This window comes from Meles meles, chromosome 14 (genome assembly GCF_922984935.1).
Source record: "Meles meles chromosome 14, mMelMel3.1 paternal haplotype, whole genome shotgun sequence".
Classification (NCBI taxonomy): domain Eukaryota; kingdom Metazoa; phylum Chordata; class Mammalia; order Carnivora; family Mustelidae; genus Meles; species Meles meles.
This window is the reverse complement of record NC_060079.1, coordinates 61525180-61544167: the sequence shown is the minus strand read 5'-3', so window position 1 is coordinate 61544167 and position 18988 is coordinate 61525180. Positions and strand designations below refer to the sequence as shown.

Sequence of the window (18988 nt, the reverse complement as noted above, 5' to 3'; positions counted from 1 at the left end):
ATTCCAAAATGTGTATTTTTATTTAAAGCAATTATATATTTACCTTAACCATAATTGTCTCATAAATTATTAGGTATATATATGCTGCTATTTATAAATATATTAGGTATATATGCTGCTATTTTTATTTTGTAAGTACTTTTATATTTGCCTAAAGAGTCAAAAATGATCATGTTAGAAAGAATATGTAATATTATTAGTAGATACAACATATTTTATTATTGGAATTTTACTGTTCCCCGTATCTTGTGTATCTTTCATCTTCAAGCCATCCTAGAGTTTAGTAACACACACATACACATACACACACAAAAAACATTGCATTCTCAACTATTCTGTGGGTAAGGAATCATCACAGAGGAGATGGCTTTTCTCTCTCCTCACATTTTGGGAATTCAACTGCAAAGGCTGAAGTACCTCAGGTAACTGGATGGATAGAGCCCAGAATCATCTGGAGGTTTCTTCACTTGCATGAGTGCCAGCTGGTCTAGGATGATTGAAATACTGAGTTTAACTGGGACTGGCAACAGAATGCCTAAATGTGGCCTGGTTTCTTTATAGTCTTCATTATAGCCATTCTTATTCTTCTTGGTTCAAATCTCAAGCAAGAGTATTTCAATAGAGTAAGTCATCCCTTTTATGACCTATACTCTATTGGTCAAAACAGTCACAGGGTTGCCCAATTTAAGAAAAGGAGTCAGAGACCTTTGAAGTTGAAGGCAGTAGTATCAAAGAATTATGTAGCTATATATATGCATATATCACCACATTATGGTGATCCAAAAATAGCCATGGTACTTTAAATCTTATCACAGGACAGTTAGTCCAAATTTGACTTTCTTCCAACCATAACTTCTACACTGTTTTTAGTTTCTTATCTATTTTCTTTTTGCCTTCTACAGAGCTAAAACTTGAAAGTGGTAGAGTAGAAGTATTGCCCAGTGTGATCCTTATTAGAAAAACATGAGATTCTTTAATTCAGTTGGCCATCTAGAACTTAGAAACTTTTCAGTATTTGGGTGCACAAATCTCTTAATCTCTAGCTTCATAAATATTGCTATCAAGTTGTTTTAATTTGATATACCTTGAATGGCTCATCTACACTGGTCCATACAACCATTACCTGAAGGGATCGAAAAGAAATGGCATTTAGTAAAGTTGGGAAAAGAAAAAGCAGCTACAGTCCTCATACTCATTGCAGATATTTTTCTTTATTGGACCACTAAACTAAATTATTACAGGTAAAGCCCAGAATGTTTACAGCCATGAGTATGGTCTTATCTAACTTGTTGGTAACGATGTAATGCTTCTGGCTGACAGAGCTATGAACACATGTGAAGATGAAACAAAGGAATTGTTAAAAGAAAACAGCAACACAGAATTGATACTGACACATGTCACAGGTTCATGAGATTGTGTTTATGCATATTTATGTGAGCCAGAGAGTAATCCCAAATATGTTATCGTTTCATTTTTTATGAAAATATTTGTGGTACCTAGTTAAGTATGACTTTGGAAGCCAGCAGAATTGATAGCACAATTTATAATTTTACTATATACTTAAAATGTTTACATCCTGTACCATTTTTTTTTCCTCAAAGAGAAAAATGTTGACTATCCCTGGGGTTTACTATGGAAGTAGTCAATGAACAGAAAATTAAACAAATAAGCAATATGAATACAATTTATGTATACACATTGGAAAGACATGAATTGCTAATCAGCTCAAAGATTTCACTCAGAGAAACAGCTATGACAATATGCTCTTATAAGGGCATATTTGGTTTTCTAGGAAAAGAAAAACTTATATGACAGGTTAATTCAAATATTTAATCTGCAGTATTAATATTACTAGACTTTTAGAATTTTTAACCTGGAATATCCAGTATAATAATCTATTTATAAAATGATGGAAAAATTCAGAAAATTAAAATTAGTTACCTATAATCAAAAGCTACATATTTGTAGAGCTGGAGCTAGAGAAGAGGTGCTCAGTAGGGTAGGTTACCATAATTACATAAGGAAATGTTTAAAACTACAGATTCCCAGATCCACCTTCTACCAGTCTATTTCAGAAATTTCTCTTACCACTTTCCTAGCATTTAAAAGCAGTCCAGTGGTTTAGGAGGCATGCTGTGGAGTTGCTGTGATTCTAAAAGCATTTATTCAGCGGCTACCATGTGCTGAGGGTTGGGATTTGGAGTGAGTACAAATAATGAGTGTTTAGCTTCCTGTCCCTGAGGAACTCAGTCCACTGAACGAAACAGAGAAGTAGACAAATGTTTGCAATTTAATACAGTAAGCGCTATGACTGTGTACCCGGAGAGTACTTACACTAAATTGAGGAAGAGAAGGGCATTGCATGTTCTTGAAGGAGAGACACTGACCTGATTCGTGAAGGATGCTGGAAAGGGAAAGGTATTTAATAAAGCTGGAGGGGGAAATGACTCTAAGAAAATGAACAGACCTCACTAACCTAAAGACTTTTTGCAGCCTTCTATTGAAACTGGCCTTTATGAAAGAATAGGAGTATCAATTTAAGGTATCTATGCAGGACATAAGATCATTTTGCGATTTGTAAATGCTAATCTGAGTACATCATGAGAGTCCATTAGAAGGGTACAAGTAAGAGTTTAATTATAGGAAGCTTTTTTTTTTTAATAAGGTGAATTACATTGCAAATACTGTTTTTGTGCTCTCATTATTGTAGGTTGGTTATGGTGTTAATCACATATAATTTCTGGGTTCTGATGAATGAGAAGCAAATGCAAAGCTTTTGTTGACCATACTATATAACATTACTTTGCTTTTAATTGATAAATAAAAATTTTAAATCTTGGTAGAATTTCCTATCTTTTGTATCCCTAAGCCTGAGCTTTTGTACCCTTCTGGTCGTAACTTAACTATTTTCAATATCAGACTGAGAAATTGGAACCTGGGGAGCAGAGATATGGCTCCCCCTTTTCCTGAGGTGCTTATATGTAGATATATCATCTGTCTCAGCACAAGAATCCAAGAACCAAGGTTTGGCATCCTGTTTTTCAGGGCTGACATTTTTAATGCAGAGGTCCTGCCTCCTAATAAGCATATCCTCTGTAATTTAGGCATTTCCTCTCACTAGACAGATGAGGCATTCTTCTTCACAGAGGAAAACAGAAACTCAGATATTCCCTCAAATATTTCTTTTTTTTTTTCTTTATTTATTTATGTGACAGACAGAGAGCACAAGTAGGCAGAGAGGCAGGCAGAGAGAGGGGAGGAAGCAGACTCCCTGCTGAGCAGAGAGCCTGATGCCGGGGACCCCCGAGATCATGACCTGAGCCGAAGGCAGACGCTTTAACCCACTGAGCCACCCAGGCGCCCCCACCTCAAATATTTCTATCTTGAGAATTAGAACAGAACCTCTCAAGGCACCATAGAACCTTGAAAATCAAGCTTTTTCCCAGTATTTTTTCAGTTGTTTTCCCCCTAAGATTTTTGCCTTAAGAAGCATGTATTCAAGCAGTAGTGTGATGTTTACTTTGGAGTCAGGCAGCAATAGAATATGAGGCCAGTCTGGCTTCCTGAAGTTTTTCTTTTGAAACCAACTCAGGTATTCTCTCTTATAAAGAGTATAAAGATCCACCAGGTACATTGTGATGATCACATCAGCATCCTGAATTGGGAAGACTGAAAACACAAAGTACTCTTCCATCATTACAACAGTTATTCCCACAAAACTGTGGTTCTCAAATGCCATATCTAGTATACATCAAGACTGTTAAGGGTTTGAGTTTTGAACTTACTTGCAGATTAACATTCTACCCTGTAACTGTTTCATGGATTCAGGCAGAGGACACAAGACTCCTAGGTAAGAAAATTGTATTCCCAGCAATGGCAGTAGCCAGAGTAAGAATGTTTCTGCTTTAGTTTCACAAGCCCAATTCCCACAGGGTGATGTAAAGAAAGCTGATACCTGTGCATATAGTGGGCTGAGTTACAGAAAAAGAACCTTGCACTTAGAGAACCTGTAAATGTTTTAACGAACAGTAAACATGCCTGCCCATGCCCCTAAGGGAGACACTATCTTTCTCTTTCAAGGTTTTAAATGAACATTCCCCTTGCTTATTAGGAAGACTTCATTTTTAATGCCATTTGCTGTATAGACATCCTTGCAAAGTAAGTTTGGAACAAAGGACAGTCATATGTACAACATGGGCAGAAATGTGAAAGACCCTTGGGAAATTATCTCCCTAAATATGGATGGATGGATAGATACATACATAATATATAGATTGGTTTAAAATATTTTAGAGGCAGATTAGTGCATTCTGTCTCAAAGCATAATATTGACTTACTTTTGTTGTACATAAACTTGGAGTGTATACTCCCAATCTCCATTTTCACTGAGCTTTCCATCTTCTGTATTTGGCTAATGATATTTTAAGCCACTTAATTTTCATTTTTTCTTTGAATTTTTATGGTTATGGCTTTCTAATGATGAAGTACATGTGAAATTTTAACCAGATAACCCAGTTAAAATATTTTGCTTAGCTTTGGAAAAATTATGATCACTTGTCTACATATGTTTTATCATGAATTAAAACACCCAAAGCTATTTTGGCCACAAAATAAAGCAAAGCAGTGGCCACAGTTATTTCCTGATCTGGCATTCTGTATATTTATAGATCCTTGTCTTCTAGGGAAGTATCATGGTTGTTCATGCTTTTATTTTCTTGAAGAATCCATCAAAGCATATTCCAGAACAGAAGGCTGTTGTTAGTAATTTCAAAATCTTTGCCCTGGTATCCCTCCAAAGATGAATATGTATTCATGAATTAAGTTCCTCAACATCTTGCTTTTCCTTAGCTTTTGACAGGCTTTAAGAAGTGTATATCATTTCCATAAAAACATACTTGCCCATACAAGTAGAACAGATATCTATTACACAATGATCTTCAATGGGTCCCTTCTTCCAAACATATACCCTACTGAGATGTTAAAAATCTATAGTCTCATTTTTAATTTAACCTCTTCTATACCACCTATAGGAACAAAATTTGATTATTTCTTTACCTATGTTTTGACTCCCAGACATTTGTCTTCTGAACTTATTTTATAATCTGTTCTATTAAATTCTTTTCATTTAGTTGATTCTTTAAATTAAGCATAAACCTCTATGTTATTTTGACAACAAATGTAGAAACATGCAGTTGAAAAACATTGCAATATATCATGGATACTAATGTAATCATACTATATTAAGGCATAGAGACATGGGCCTATGAAATATAGTTATGAATATAAAAATATTTCTTGAAAAAAATCCTTGAATCTCTGTGCCAGTATTTATAGTACTTCCTAAAATTATGTTTATATGCTATAATATGATTTTTAGATTATATTTTATAAATAAAGCTTAGTATTTGCCAAACCTCCAATATTTCAAGGAACTTCAACAAAATAGATGATAAATTGATGACTTTTCAGATAAAACAACTAGCTGCTTCTATCCCAGGTATTAAACAACAGAGGAGGGAGTCTCTTGTTAAAAATAGTTGTAAGTGCTCTAAAGAAAAGGGTTATCAGGAAAAAATCGCCTATATGAGCTAAGAAACTGAAGGGGGAAAAATGGGAGGAGTGAGTGAACTGAGTAAAAATCAAGTACTCAGTTTTCAGTTTTCCATTTTGCCATTAAATTTAGAAGGAGAAAATTCCATATATACAAAAGATCAACTTTATAAAAAATTTAATTGATGAAGTACTACAATATTGACCTTAACTTTATAGTCATTATACAAACTCTTCCTGGAGTCAGTAATTATTCTGGTGGTAGTTATCTCCAGTAATTCTCAGACTTTCAGTATATCCTGGCCTATATCACTCATATTTATACATTAACCAGAGGATATTCTTTCCTCCTTGGTTATGGCACAACCCCTAGCATAATAAATATTACAGTATAAGTTGAATTGTCATATTAAACGCTATCCCTTTTAAAATACTTATTTAATTGAAAGAAGGAGTGAGAGGAACAGAAGGGAGAGACAAGTAGAGTCTGTGCTGAGCATGGAGCCCAACACAGGGCTCAATCTTACCACCTCAAGATCATGACCTGAGCTGAAGCCAGGAGTCAGACACTCAACCAACTGAGCCATTCAGGTGCTCCAATGCTATCCTTTTTCAAAAGATTATTTATTTATTTATTTGAGAGCAGGGAGATTGAACTTCAAGCAGACTCCACACAGAGTGCAGAGCCCAACATGGGGCTTGATCTCACAACCCCAGAGATTGTGTGACCTTAGCCAAAATCAAGAGTCAGATGCTTAACCAACTGAGCCACCCAGATGCCCTTAAATACTTTCCTCTTGATCTCGTCCTTGAAATCCCTGAGGACTCCTCTATTCATAATGTGGTTGTGTCTAAATTGGACCTTAATTTTTAGGTAGCATGTATCTAAAACCCAGATTAAATATCTCAAAAAGATATTAGATGACTTTATAGGGCAAAATGTTTCCTGTTTAGGTAGGATTATATTAATTGAACCCTTGAGAATTTAGATGGACCAAACAAAATCTCTGCTAAAACTTGCACACTATGCTTTGAAACCAGAAACTAAAAGACTATCCCCTTAAAGCCAGAATCTTACAAAAAGTAAAGGGGTTAGGGTAGTGGGTGCAGATTAAAATCAATACTTGAAGCCTTATAGAAGAGATACTTATTATATCTTTACCAGTACTGTTAGTACTAGCTTCTGGGTGGAGTGGGGAGGTGAGGAAAGAAACCCTTAGGCTTTTTGGAAACTCCTTTGGTAAAATTAGGGTGAAAATACTTTGTGGATGGGTTGTACCTTGAGAATGAAACTAAAGGATATAAAGTGGAATATGTTGTAACCCTTTATCATAGGAAAATCCTACCTAGATAGCAGAATGAAATCTAGCATACTCGAGTTTACTGATTAACTAGAGTTGAAAAGAATTTGTGCATTGATAGTTGATATTCTTTGGGGGTCATCTATGAATTCAGAAAGTTTTAGAAACAATAGCTTTCCCACTTCAGCAGAATCTCAACTAAGAATGATCAAGAGGGTAGAGAAACTTTGATTGCTTTAATACATTCTATGTAGTGGCTATTATAAATGTACAAATTCACACAAAAAAGGCTTAGAAACTAAGGAAAATTTCCTGGCTGATCATTTCCCCAGAGGTACTACTATAATAAGATCCTAGACCTTGTGATATACCATAAGGCAAAATCTTTGGAGAAGTTTAGAGAGACAATTTTAGAATGTCCATGATTGTTTCCTGATTAGAAAAATTATAGTGGGAAAATCTGATTACAAAGCATGAAAATAAGCTTTGTTATTCTGAGATTAGAGATTAAATGGCCCTGGAGGACCTTAATGAATACTTGCAAAAAATTTGCATGGAATTACCACCACAGCAAAAACAAATTGGCTACAGCACTTACTGAACATTGTTGAGGAAAGCTTATAGTAAAACTCCTAAATTTGTTTCTGGTATATCTGCCACCACCACAATCCTGGTAAACTGTGAAGTATGACATATAAAGACTCAAACCTCAGGACTCTTTTGAACATCTCCAAATGAATTTTCATGCCATTATTCCCCCATCTGGACTTTGTATACATGTTGGCCATTGTTTGCTTATTCTTGTATAGCCTTCCCTTGTCAAAGAGCTACATCTCAAATAGTAGCAAAAAATTATTTGATTTTGTACTCCAAGCTGTCTCTCTAGTGACAAGGGCATCTGTGTGATTTAGATTGTTTATTAAAGAGTGTTGCAAAGCCCTACAACTATTCAGAACTTCAGTTTATATAACCCCCATTCTATATGAGAGGTGTAAAGAATAAATAGAAATCTGGAAATAAAATTAGTCATTTTCTCAAAGATGCTCAAACTTCTAAGCTATTGTCATTGGTTTTAATAAAATAAAATAAAATTTAATAAAATTGGTTTTAATAAAACTCCTATTTGGATGTTTTAAATTTCTCATTATGAGCTAATAACCATATTCATATTCTACACTCCACATTCTTACAAGTAGTCATACCCAAATATTTTAGATTTATGCAAAGCACTCATTCTTATCAACAGATACAGTAAGCCTTTCCTCAACAATCTCCTAAACCATACTTGCTTGGCCCAACACCTGGAGAAATGATGGTATAGAAGATTTAGTAGAGAATGACAATCCTCAACCAGTGATGAAAAGAATCCTGTCAAAATACTGTAGCTATTTTAGTACTGAAACATCAAGGAGTTGACACTTGCATTTATGTATCTTAATTGAAGTGGACAAAACCATCCTCCAGTCACTGGAAGATAGTCCCTACTAAAAACCTTGATCTAAGAACCCATAAACTGTCTGAAAACAGTTTCTGCTTGGAGACTACTTCTACATAAGACTTTTGAATCAAGTAGTTGGCTATGAGAGATACAAAAAATTCTACCCAAGATACATAGGGCAAAAAACATCATCATTCTTTTAAATCTTTCTTAATACAGCTTTTGGAATCCTTAGTCACCCCTTGAAATTGGTCTAATACCTGGACACAATTTATGCATTAACTTGTTAAAGTATATAATAAAATGAATTGTTGGATTTGTGAACATTCTCCTTTGGGAGTCACTGGGCTTACTTTGGTACAATTTCCTTGTGATGAATTAGTTGGTTTCCTGGGTAACTGACTCAACCATTAAGTAACTTTTAAATGGCATACACTGTAACAGGCTAAATAACCAGAAATTTAAAATCCGTATAACTTTATTATTTAAAAAGGAGGTTCCTGTCTGCATCAAAACAATATTCTAGTATCTTGCATTAAATCTAGCTTTTTAAAAAAAGGTAGTTGGTAAATGCACTTTAATAGAAATAAACTTGAAAGATGATTAGAGAAGAGATGGTGTACATTTGGAGACTATCTCCCTTTTACTGATCTTATGAGCAAGAACTACTTTTGCTTTAAGTCTGTCTGTTTACCTTAATAGTAAAAATTCGATTTCCTGGGGACACGCCATTACTGATGAGCAGTGCCTTATTGTTAGCACTGGCCCTCATTTTCAGAACTGAAGTCCTAACCCCTCAAGGCAGTTCTAGACTATTTTCTTCTCTCCTGCAGCCTCTTTACTCTGTGCTTTACAGGATGTCCAGGATGTGGAGAAATACTATGTGTATAGGTATAGGTCACAGAAGGGAAGTAGTGCTAAATAATGCCTTCTTTGACCAAGAAACCCAAGAGGCAGTGTTTCAGAATAGAGCTTCTCAGATGACATCTAGAGGACTAACATGTACGGTTTTAGGAGAAGAGTGGTATGCTTATATCTATGTAGATCTCTCTAGGATCTTTAATATTAATACAGTGATCTGAAAAAATTTATTAGGTAATTTTTCTAATATCTGATTCTGAGGACACTTTGCATTGGAAATGGGATCTATTCTTTTGGTTTAATTTGGGCACTCTTGACTTCTGGTTTAGAAGCACACTATAAACTCTGATAATAATTCTTCTATTTTTTGTCTGTGTTATACTATTTACCTGTGTAGTGTCTATTGCCACAAATGTTGCTGTGTAGCTGCTATGTACTATCAAATGTTCTAACAAATGACCATCAAGCAACAAGATAGAAGAACATGACCTTTAGTGAAACAACCATCTCTCAGAACTTGATACACCATTAAGACACCTCAAATAGTGGTGAAGAGCAGGATTAATAACATCCCCAGATATTAATAGTCTACCTTTCAGGTCAAGATCTAGAATCACTACTAGGGATGAGATCACTACTGTAAACTGAAATCATCTCTAAACATTCAACTTCCTGCTTACTAAGGTGACTTTACTATTTGGTTGTCTTCAGGAACATGATTTTACCATCTACTCTGTTTTGTAATATAACATTATTAATCCCAGAAGATAAACAATACAAATAATTTTATTTAAAAAAAGAAAAAGAAAATAATTTTATTGTTAATTTCAGAAACTTTATGAAAACCTTATTAAAGAATATGACACTTTTCAGGGCACCTGGATCACTCAGGGAATGATCTTAGAGTCCTGGGATCGAGCCCCACATAGAGCTCCCTGCTCAGTGGAGAGTCTGCTTCTCTCTCTCCCTATCCTTCTGTGCGCTCTCTCTCTCTCTCTCAAATAAATAAATAAAATATTTTTACTTTTCATCTTTTCAGTATATCACATCAAATAACTCTTTTATCCGTAAGCTATTTCAAAACCCTCACTACAAAATCTTTGTTTTGCTGAGCCCATGAATTCTAGACTATTATATCATGATATATATTCCCTTTTATTTTTTTAAGACTTTATTTATTTATTTATTTGAGAGAAAGAGAGAATGCAAGTGGGGGGGGGGAGCAAATATGGGAGGGGGCAAAGAATTCCAAGCTCAGTGCAAAGTCTGATGCATGACCTGAGATCATGACCTGAACCCAAGCCAAGAGTCAGAACCACAGACTCCCCTTCCTTTTCATTTAAAATCCCTTCATCATCTCTTCTATACCAAATTTCATGGGATAACATTCAGAATCTCTTTTTTTTTTTTCCCCTTTTTATTTATTTATTTTTTTCAGCGTAACAGTATTCATTCTTTTTGCACAACACCCAGTGCTCCATGCAAAACGTGCCCTCCCCATCACCCACCACCTGTTCCCCCAACCTCCCACCCCTGACCCTTCAAAACCCTCAGGTTGTTTTTCAGAGTCCATAGTCTCTTATGGTTCGCCTCCCCTCCCCAATGTCCATAGCCCGCTCCCCCTCTCCCAATCCCACCTCCCCCCAGCAACCCCCAGTTTGTTTTGTGAGATTAAGAGTCATTTATGGTTTGTCTCCCTCCCAATCCCATCTTGTTTCATTTATTCTTCTCCTATCCCCCTACCCCCCCATGTTGCTTCTCCATGTCCTCATATCAGGGAGATCATATGATAGTTGTCTTTCTCCGATTGACTTATTTCACTAAGCATGATACGCTCTAGTTCCATCCACGTCGTCGCAAATGGCAAGATTTCATTTCTTTGAATCTCTTAATAGCTTCACCCCCACCTCCCTGGGCTCATATCTTGTAGCCCAAGCACTCGCATGTTTCAAATTACTTTCAGGTAGAACTAGTATTTATTGTCAATTTTATTTCCAACAGTTCACCACCTCTTTTGCAAGAAGCTTCTTTTTTGCTTTTTGTTATATTACTTCCTTGATGGCACTTTTCTCTGAAGCCTTAGGATTACTATCATATGCATACTTGAATATATTTATGAAATTGCATTGAAGTTGTGTTTATATGTCTGTGTTTCCTATTACTTTAGTATTTGTGGATTTACTTGTGAATACTAGAAATTTTGGCAGCTGCAGTTGGCAGAATTAAGACTAAAAAAAAAAATACTACCCACAAGTCAGGAATAATATAACAAAATCTCTGCAATAACAATGTCTCAGAGTGTCTATAAAGGAATCCACAGTTACTGCACTATTTAATGTTTGCCTTTCAAAACCATGTTGCTTTTAGAGAGAAATCTTTACTGCCCTGAATAAACTCTCTTATGTTCTCACGAAGCCAAGTTCTAGCATGTTCCAGAAAACACTTTTCATTGACATTAATTTAATTTTATGCCTTTTCTATTACCCCTGACACAAACAAGTTGTACCTTGCTCTGCAAACAGTATAGCTTTAGCCTGACAGATGTGGCTATAAAAATAGTTCTAGAGTTTACAATCAAAGTACATGTTATACATCCATCAAAATTTGGCACATATTTGGAAAAGGTTTATAAAACACCATTATGCTGTATCATGCTTTGTCATACTGGTTGAAAACACTGTTTAAGACAGAGCTTCTTGGGGCGCCTGGGTGGTTCAGCGGGTTAAAGCCTCTGCATTCGGCTCAGGTCATGATCCCAGGGTCCTGGGATCAAGCCCCGCATCAGGCTCTCTGCTTGGCTGGGAGCCTGCTTCCTCCTCTCTCTCTCTCTCTCTGCCTGCCTCTCTGCCTACTTGTAATCTCTATCTGTCAAAAAAATAAAAATCTTTAAAAAAAAAAAAAAAAAAAAAAAAAAAAAAAAAAAAAAAAAAAGACAGAGCTTCTTGCATACTAGTGTGACTTTTTATTTTTGTGTTCTCAGGGCTTAATACAGTATTTGGAATATCAGCAGCTTAAACTGAGTCAAGTTCAAAATGTTTCGCCTGTCTTCTTTTTTAGCTTCAACTGCAATAAATATATCAATAAAGTCACTAGTTTCTCCACAGCGATTTTTTTTTTAATAGAAAGCTTGTGAACATATGAGTGCAGTGGGTAACAGGGCTTCTGAAGTACTCCCTTGGACACCTTCAGATCTGTGCTCAGGAGTTTCGATTCACTGAGATTTAATTGGGGATGCAAAAGAGAGCCCAGGGAGATGCAGCTGATTTTTTCAGCAAATGACTAAAAACCACCTCGGTCTTGATATTATCTGAGCTTTGTCTTTGTTGTAAAGAAGTTGAAATTCTAAAGCTAAACTTTAAAGTTTAGGAAAATCTCATCTTTATAAAACCTGTAATATGCTAACCTCTTCATCATTCAACCTCACAACAAATATTTGCTGTCTACTATATATAAATCATTCCGTAAGAAATGTAGCTGGTGGGGCTAAGGAACTGAATTTAAATCTTATTTAAGTAACTTAAATTTAGGGGCACCTGGGTGGCTCAGTGGGTTAAGCCTCTGCCTTTGGCTCAGGTCATGATCTCAGGGTCCTGGGATCGAGCCCCGCATCGGGCTCTCTGCTTAGTGGGGAGCCTGCTTTCCCCTCTCTCTCTGCCTGCCTCTCTGCCTGCTTGTGATCTCTCTCTCTCTCTGTCAAATAAGTAAATAAATAAAATCTTTAAAAAAAATAAGTAACTTAAATTTACGTCCTCTCATGAGGCTTTGTGTGAGCATATTGAACAGTGCAGCTCTAGGTAATAAACACTCCTACTTTATAAAATTTACTTGTATTCCTTTTAATTTAGAACTGCTATGATTCACAGTTCATAATGATCTCTATTTTTAAACCATCCCACTAAAATATATACTCGTGATTTTTTGTATTTTAAAATAAGTTAAACGTGTACATAAATTTAAATTCTTAGATTAATTTAGGAATAAACAAAGTTAAAATAAGCTTATTAGTATGCTCTTAGCCAGTTTTATCTCTAGAGAAATCTTGTCCAATTACATTCACAATATTAGGCTTATATGATTTCCTTAAAGGGAAATTTTCCCGTGCAAGAAGTAGAAATAAACATTTTAATAGAGCTTGGTGCAAGCTTTATATTTACTAACAGTGTAATACGTTAAAAATATCAAGGGACAATCAATGATCAGCTATATTAAATTACACTTATAAGTACAAAATAACTACTATTACATTTTAGTCATGGAAATAATTTCATCAAGGAAACATACCAGTGATACTGTTTATTAGTTTTGATGTTCACCAGCTAAGGCAGTATTTTTCATGTTTCTGTACTATTATTTTATTATTTTTTGTGTTCTTTTTCCCTTTTCTCCTTTCATGATCTTCCTTCTCATTCCTGTTGTAGTAGTTCTTGCTTGTTGTTCTTGATTTTGTTTTTGTTCATGTATTTCTTCTTTGCTTGCCATTTTTCATGTTGTTCTTGTCATGCTCCTTGACATTTTTCTTCTTGTTACTCTATAAATTTATTCTTATTATTCCATTTTTGCCCATCGTTCTTGTTTTCTTAATCATTCTTTCCCTTCTTTTTCTGTATTTTTGGTTAAATGTTAATGTGATTTTGATTTTTCTCTGCTCTCTGTGAAGGCACTTTCCCTTTCTTTAAAACTTTTTCAGCATTTCAATCAGAAGGATCTTTCTAAAATTAAGTATTCCATATGTAAGTAAATTGAGAAATTAATTAATTTTATTAATCCTTTTTGTCTTTAGTATATTGAACAGATCCGTAGGCAACAAACAATATTGTTTGATTACTGAATGGTCTCTCTGTGATATACAAAGTTCTCTCATTCAAGATAGGCTTAATGATAGAATATAATGTGTATTAATTCCATTCCCTTAAACCTTCTAGGATTTTCCTGGAATTTGTATAAATTTATAGAAAAAGCAGAGACAGATCAGCATGCCACATAATCTCTAATTCCTTGGTCATACTAAAAGTGAAGGACAAAAAGTGGGTACAAAACAAAGTATATCCCTAAACCATTCTAATTATAACTTTTGGAAAAATTAAAATCAACCTCTAATATCAATTTAGGTTTGAAAATGCTTCTGAAAGCATCTATTAAACTAATTTAATTCTGAATATATCACAGTTTTTGCTTTAAAAGCAGGTAGACATAATTCATTTAAAGTAAGTTTCTATCATTTCAAAAATATGTATGGGACACCTAACAAATTTCATGCATTCACTAAAGACAGAAATCTACTCCAAAGTATATTTCTTAGGCAAGAAAATGGACTGCATAATATCATGTAGGTCTAAGTGTTTGGTTTTGTCTTTTTAAAAAAATAATTCTTGATTTAACCTACTCATTCTCGCTTCACCTCGATTTGACTCTCATTTTCCACTTTTAAAAAAAATTTTAACAGTATGGACTAGATATAGTTTAAATGGCTCAGCAAGAACTAAAGTACACCTATATAATTTAATCTGCTTCTAGTCGATCACTCTCAACCTCCCAGTCATCTGCAAAGACTGAACAGATTTCCTAAAAACTGCTGGATCTAATACTTTCATGCTGTAGATATCCATTTATTTATTTATTTGTTTATTTTTCATTCATTCATTCATTCATTCTTTTATCTATTTATCTGTGTATGTATGTATGTATGTATTTAGAAGACTGTTTAGAACAGTTTTCATCACCAGAAGCTCAGCTATCCCAGGTTAATTGGCAATCGTCCAGAATCTAGTTTTATATAAAGCATGGCTATCTGATCCAATTCATCTTTTCACATTTCCACAGTTCTCATTTGAACATATGCTTTGTCTTTACATTTTGTACATTCCTGACTTCTACTATGTGTTTCCCCATCACTTTCATGTTTTAAAATGACTTCATATCCTCCTGGGGATACTTTTTCCCCATATCCTGAGTCTACTGGAGATGTCTCACATCTTGCCTTTTGCTTTTTTTGTTTTTAATTAATTCCATATTCCACAAGAGGTATCTTCCTTGTTTTCCATTGTCCTTTCCAAGTCATTTCCCTTCTTGCTTCCTTCAAATACTACAGATCTATTGAGGCAAAAGCCATGAGATTTGCATACATAAATTCATGGTTGTAAATATTATAAAACTTCCATTAAGTTCTAATTCATCAAAATTCTATCAGCAGGTTGCAGTCTTAATCCTTTCAATATTTCAGTTCTTCCTCATTACATAGTATTTTCATTTGGCCCCTCAGCTACTTTGTCACTTTCCAAGATCTTAAATGTACCCAGCTTACCTAGCTAAAAACATTATCAGTAACTAAATCATCTCCAGAACCTTTATACTAATCATTACTAATATCTATCTGCTATCTTTCCAAGCTTCTTCTGTATCTATCACCACGTTTTTTAAAACTTTCTTCATCTCACAGAAACTGCCAAACTTTGACCACATCACCCATCTTTTTGGCGACCTATACTGTCAGCTCGTGTCCTCACTTACCTCATTTTCTCCTCTTTGCTTTTGCAAATTATATTCCTTATTGCTTTGTCAGTCAGGGTTCAACCAGATAAACAGAATCAGTAGGACATATGCACATGAATGTATTCATATATGTGGATGTCTGTTGTCTGTGTGTGTAAATACAAACACACAAATAATAAAAATAGTAAAGGAAAGTAAAACTGGATAAAAGCTTTCACACTTGTTAGAATTTTTAAAATCTTTAATATGTGCTCTTTCAAAATAAGAAAATATGAAATCCTTTAACAACCAAATTAATGACTTTTTAGGTTTCAACTGCCTAACATGACATATATACCCAATATGTGCCCAACATGCTAATCTGAGTTTCAGTTTAACTTTATATTTAAAACTATAACTGACAAAGCCTTATAAAAGCAACCCTTGAATCATTACAAATTATTCATTGTTTTCTACAATGGATAATTGATTCCATTTTTAGTATATTACCACTGATGGGGTAATTTTCCTATCAGATATCGGTGTAGGGTAACGAGTAGTTATATTTTAGTAAAATAAAAAACTATCTCAAATATCTAACTTCTCTCATGTCTAAAATCTCTAAGAAAATCACAATTTAGTGTTCAAAATGAAAAATGTGAATCTATCATAATATTTCACATAGTTTAACTGAAGTCTCATTTTTCTTACTAAGCTACCCCCTTCTGGTGGTAACACTGCATAAGAATTAGTTGTGATGAACACTGGGTGTTATGGAAGTGTTGGATCACTATATTGTACACCTGGAACTAATATTACATTTATGATAACTAACTGGAATTTAAATAAAAACCTAAAAATTTTTTAAATACCCCCCCCAAAAAATTAAGAAGGATGAAAACTCTGGTCTTCCTGAAATGAAGAAGGGCTTCCATTTCCATGTCAGCCAATTTTCTAATGGAGAACGAAAGACTCATAATTAAAATTTGTTTACCACAAAAAAATTTCTATATTTCAAGACTACTTCCCTCCAATATGCCAAACAACCTTGGTCGAGGATCTCACTTGTTTTCACAATTACATGTCTATCTAGGTGAAGTTTACTTAATAGAAATGAAATGATAATTTTATTTATGTTTTCAATATTATAAATAAAACAAACTAGCATTTTTGTTTTTTTTTAAAGATTTTATTTTTTTATTTGACAGGCAGAGATCACAAGTAGGCTGAGAGGCAGGCAAAGAGAGAGAGCACAGGTGAAGCAGGCTCCCTGCTAAGCAGGGAGCCTGATGTGGGACTCGATCCCAGGACCCTGGGATCACAACCTGAGCTGAAGGCAGAGGCTTTAACCCACTGAGCCACCTAGGTGCCCCACATTTCTATTTTTTTCAAAAAATGATTTTATTTATTTGTCAGAGAGAGAGAGGGAAAGAGCACAAGAGCAAGAGTGAGCACAATCAGGGGAGCGGCAGGCAGAGGGAGAAGCAGGCTCTCCACTGAGCAAGGAACCTGATGTGGGACTCTGTCCCAGAACCCTGGGATCATTTCCTGAACCAGAGGCAGAAGTTTAACTAAATGAGCTACCCAGGCATCCCAAAACCGGCATTTCTTGATAACTACTCACTCTGGTAAGGTTTTACATTTTTAATATTACTGAATCATCACTAATTTTTAATAGAACCATGCAAGGCAATTATTAATTGTGGGAAAAATAAATCAATCAACTTACCAAAGTTACCAAACTTATCAAAGGTTAAATCAAGGGCATCTGGATGGCACAGTCGGTTGAGCATCAAACTCTTGGTTTTGTCTCAGGTTATGATCTCAGGGCCATGGGATTGAGCCCTGACTTAGATTCCATGCTCAGCATGGAATGTGCTTGGGACTGTCTCTTCTACTCCCTCTGCTTCTCTGCCTACTGCCCCTGACCCCTGCTCTCTCTCTCTACCTCTCAAATAAATGAATCTTTTAAAAAAAGTGTTAAATTTGGGCGCCTGGGTGGCTTAGTGGATTAAACCTCTGCCTTCGGCTCAGGTCATGATCTCAGGGTCCTGGGATCGAGCCCCAAATCGGGCTCTCCGCTCGGCAGGGAGCCTGCTTCCCCCTCTCTCTGCCTGCCTCTCTGCCTACTTGTGATCTCTGTCAAATAAATAAATAAAATCTTTAAAAAAAAGTGTTAAATCATTCTAAGTCACAGAAGTGGTATTCAAAATAAGGATTTCCAGATAGGAATAGAAATTTATATTTATTATGTAAATATTTATATCCACAATATAGATTTTAGTAATTAAACATTTCAATGAGAGGGAAATGATTAATATTAGTTAAAATAATTAAACTTTGCACAAATTAAATATGTGTAACATATTTAAGAAGTTTTGGGCTATGGACTCTCGGGTGATGCTGGTCACATAACTGCGCCTGACCCTGAAGGAGAAGGTGCCTTAAGATGTATGGCTGCAGCTGTAAAAGATGCAGGTGTACAACCTGAAGAGATATCCTATGTCAACGCACATGCTACTTCCACCCCATTGGGAGATGCTGCTGAAAACAAAGCTATCAAACATCTTTTCAAAGACCATGCACCTGCCCTTGCAGTTTCTTCAACTAAGGGAGCCACGGGACATCTGTTGGGAGCTGCAGGGGCAGTTGAGGCAGCTTTTACTGCTCTGGCTTGTTATTATCAAAAACTACCACCTACTTTAAACCTGGATTGTACAGAACCAGAATTTGATCTCAATTATGTTCCGCTAAAGGCACAGGAATGGAAAACTGAGAAAAGATGTATTGGACTCACCAATTCCTTCGGTTTTGGTGGTACTAATGCAACGCTTTGTATTGCTGGCATGTAGGACAAATAATTTGTAATTAAATGTGATTTTTAAAAAAATATATGAACTATATTAAATGGAGAAATAAATGTTTACATAAATACAAAAAAATTCTATTGGATTTGGTCTTCTCAGAAAAGATCTAATAGGTGACACTCAAATGTCAGTTAAAATCTTTTTTTTTTAAGATTTTATTTATTTTATTTGACAGACAGAGATCACAAGTAGGAAGAGAGGCAGGCGGGGGGGGGGGGGGGAAGCAGGCTCCCTGTTGAGCAGAGAGCCTGATGTGGAGCTTGATCCCAGGACCCTGGGATCATGACCTGAGCTGAAGGCAGAGGCTTTAACCCACTGAGCCACCCAGGTGCCCCCATCAGTTAAAATCTTAAGATAGCATACTTGTATTTTCCTTTTATTGAAGATTAAGCCATATAGTTCACTAACATGTTAAAAAGGGAAAACAAATATTTAAACGTATAAATCTCCTAACATGTAAATTAGATGTCTATATGAATTCTTATGTTTTGACATTTCTTTAA

The 18988-nt window shown here is 35.2% G+C and overlaps 1 protein-coding gene across 1 annotated transcript in view; it reads left to right on the top strand.

Annotated features, from left to right (window-relative positions):
• Positions 1 to 18501, top strand: part of LOC123956088 (3-oxoacyl-[acyl-carrier-protein] synthase, mitochondrial-like) — a 28846-nt gene extending 10345 nt beyond the window's left edge. Inside the window, exon 2 of the mRNA XM_046028328.1 lies at positions 17992 to 18501. Within this exon, the coding sequence (XP_045884284.1) occupies positions 17992 to 18470 (479 nt within the window). The 3' untranslated portion in view covers positions 18471 to 18501. The remainder of the gene's footprint in view (positions 1 to 17991) is intronic.
• Positions 18502 to 18988: the final 487 nt, after the last annotated feature.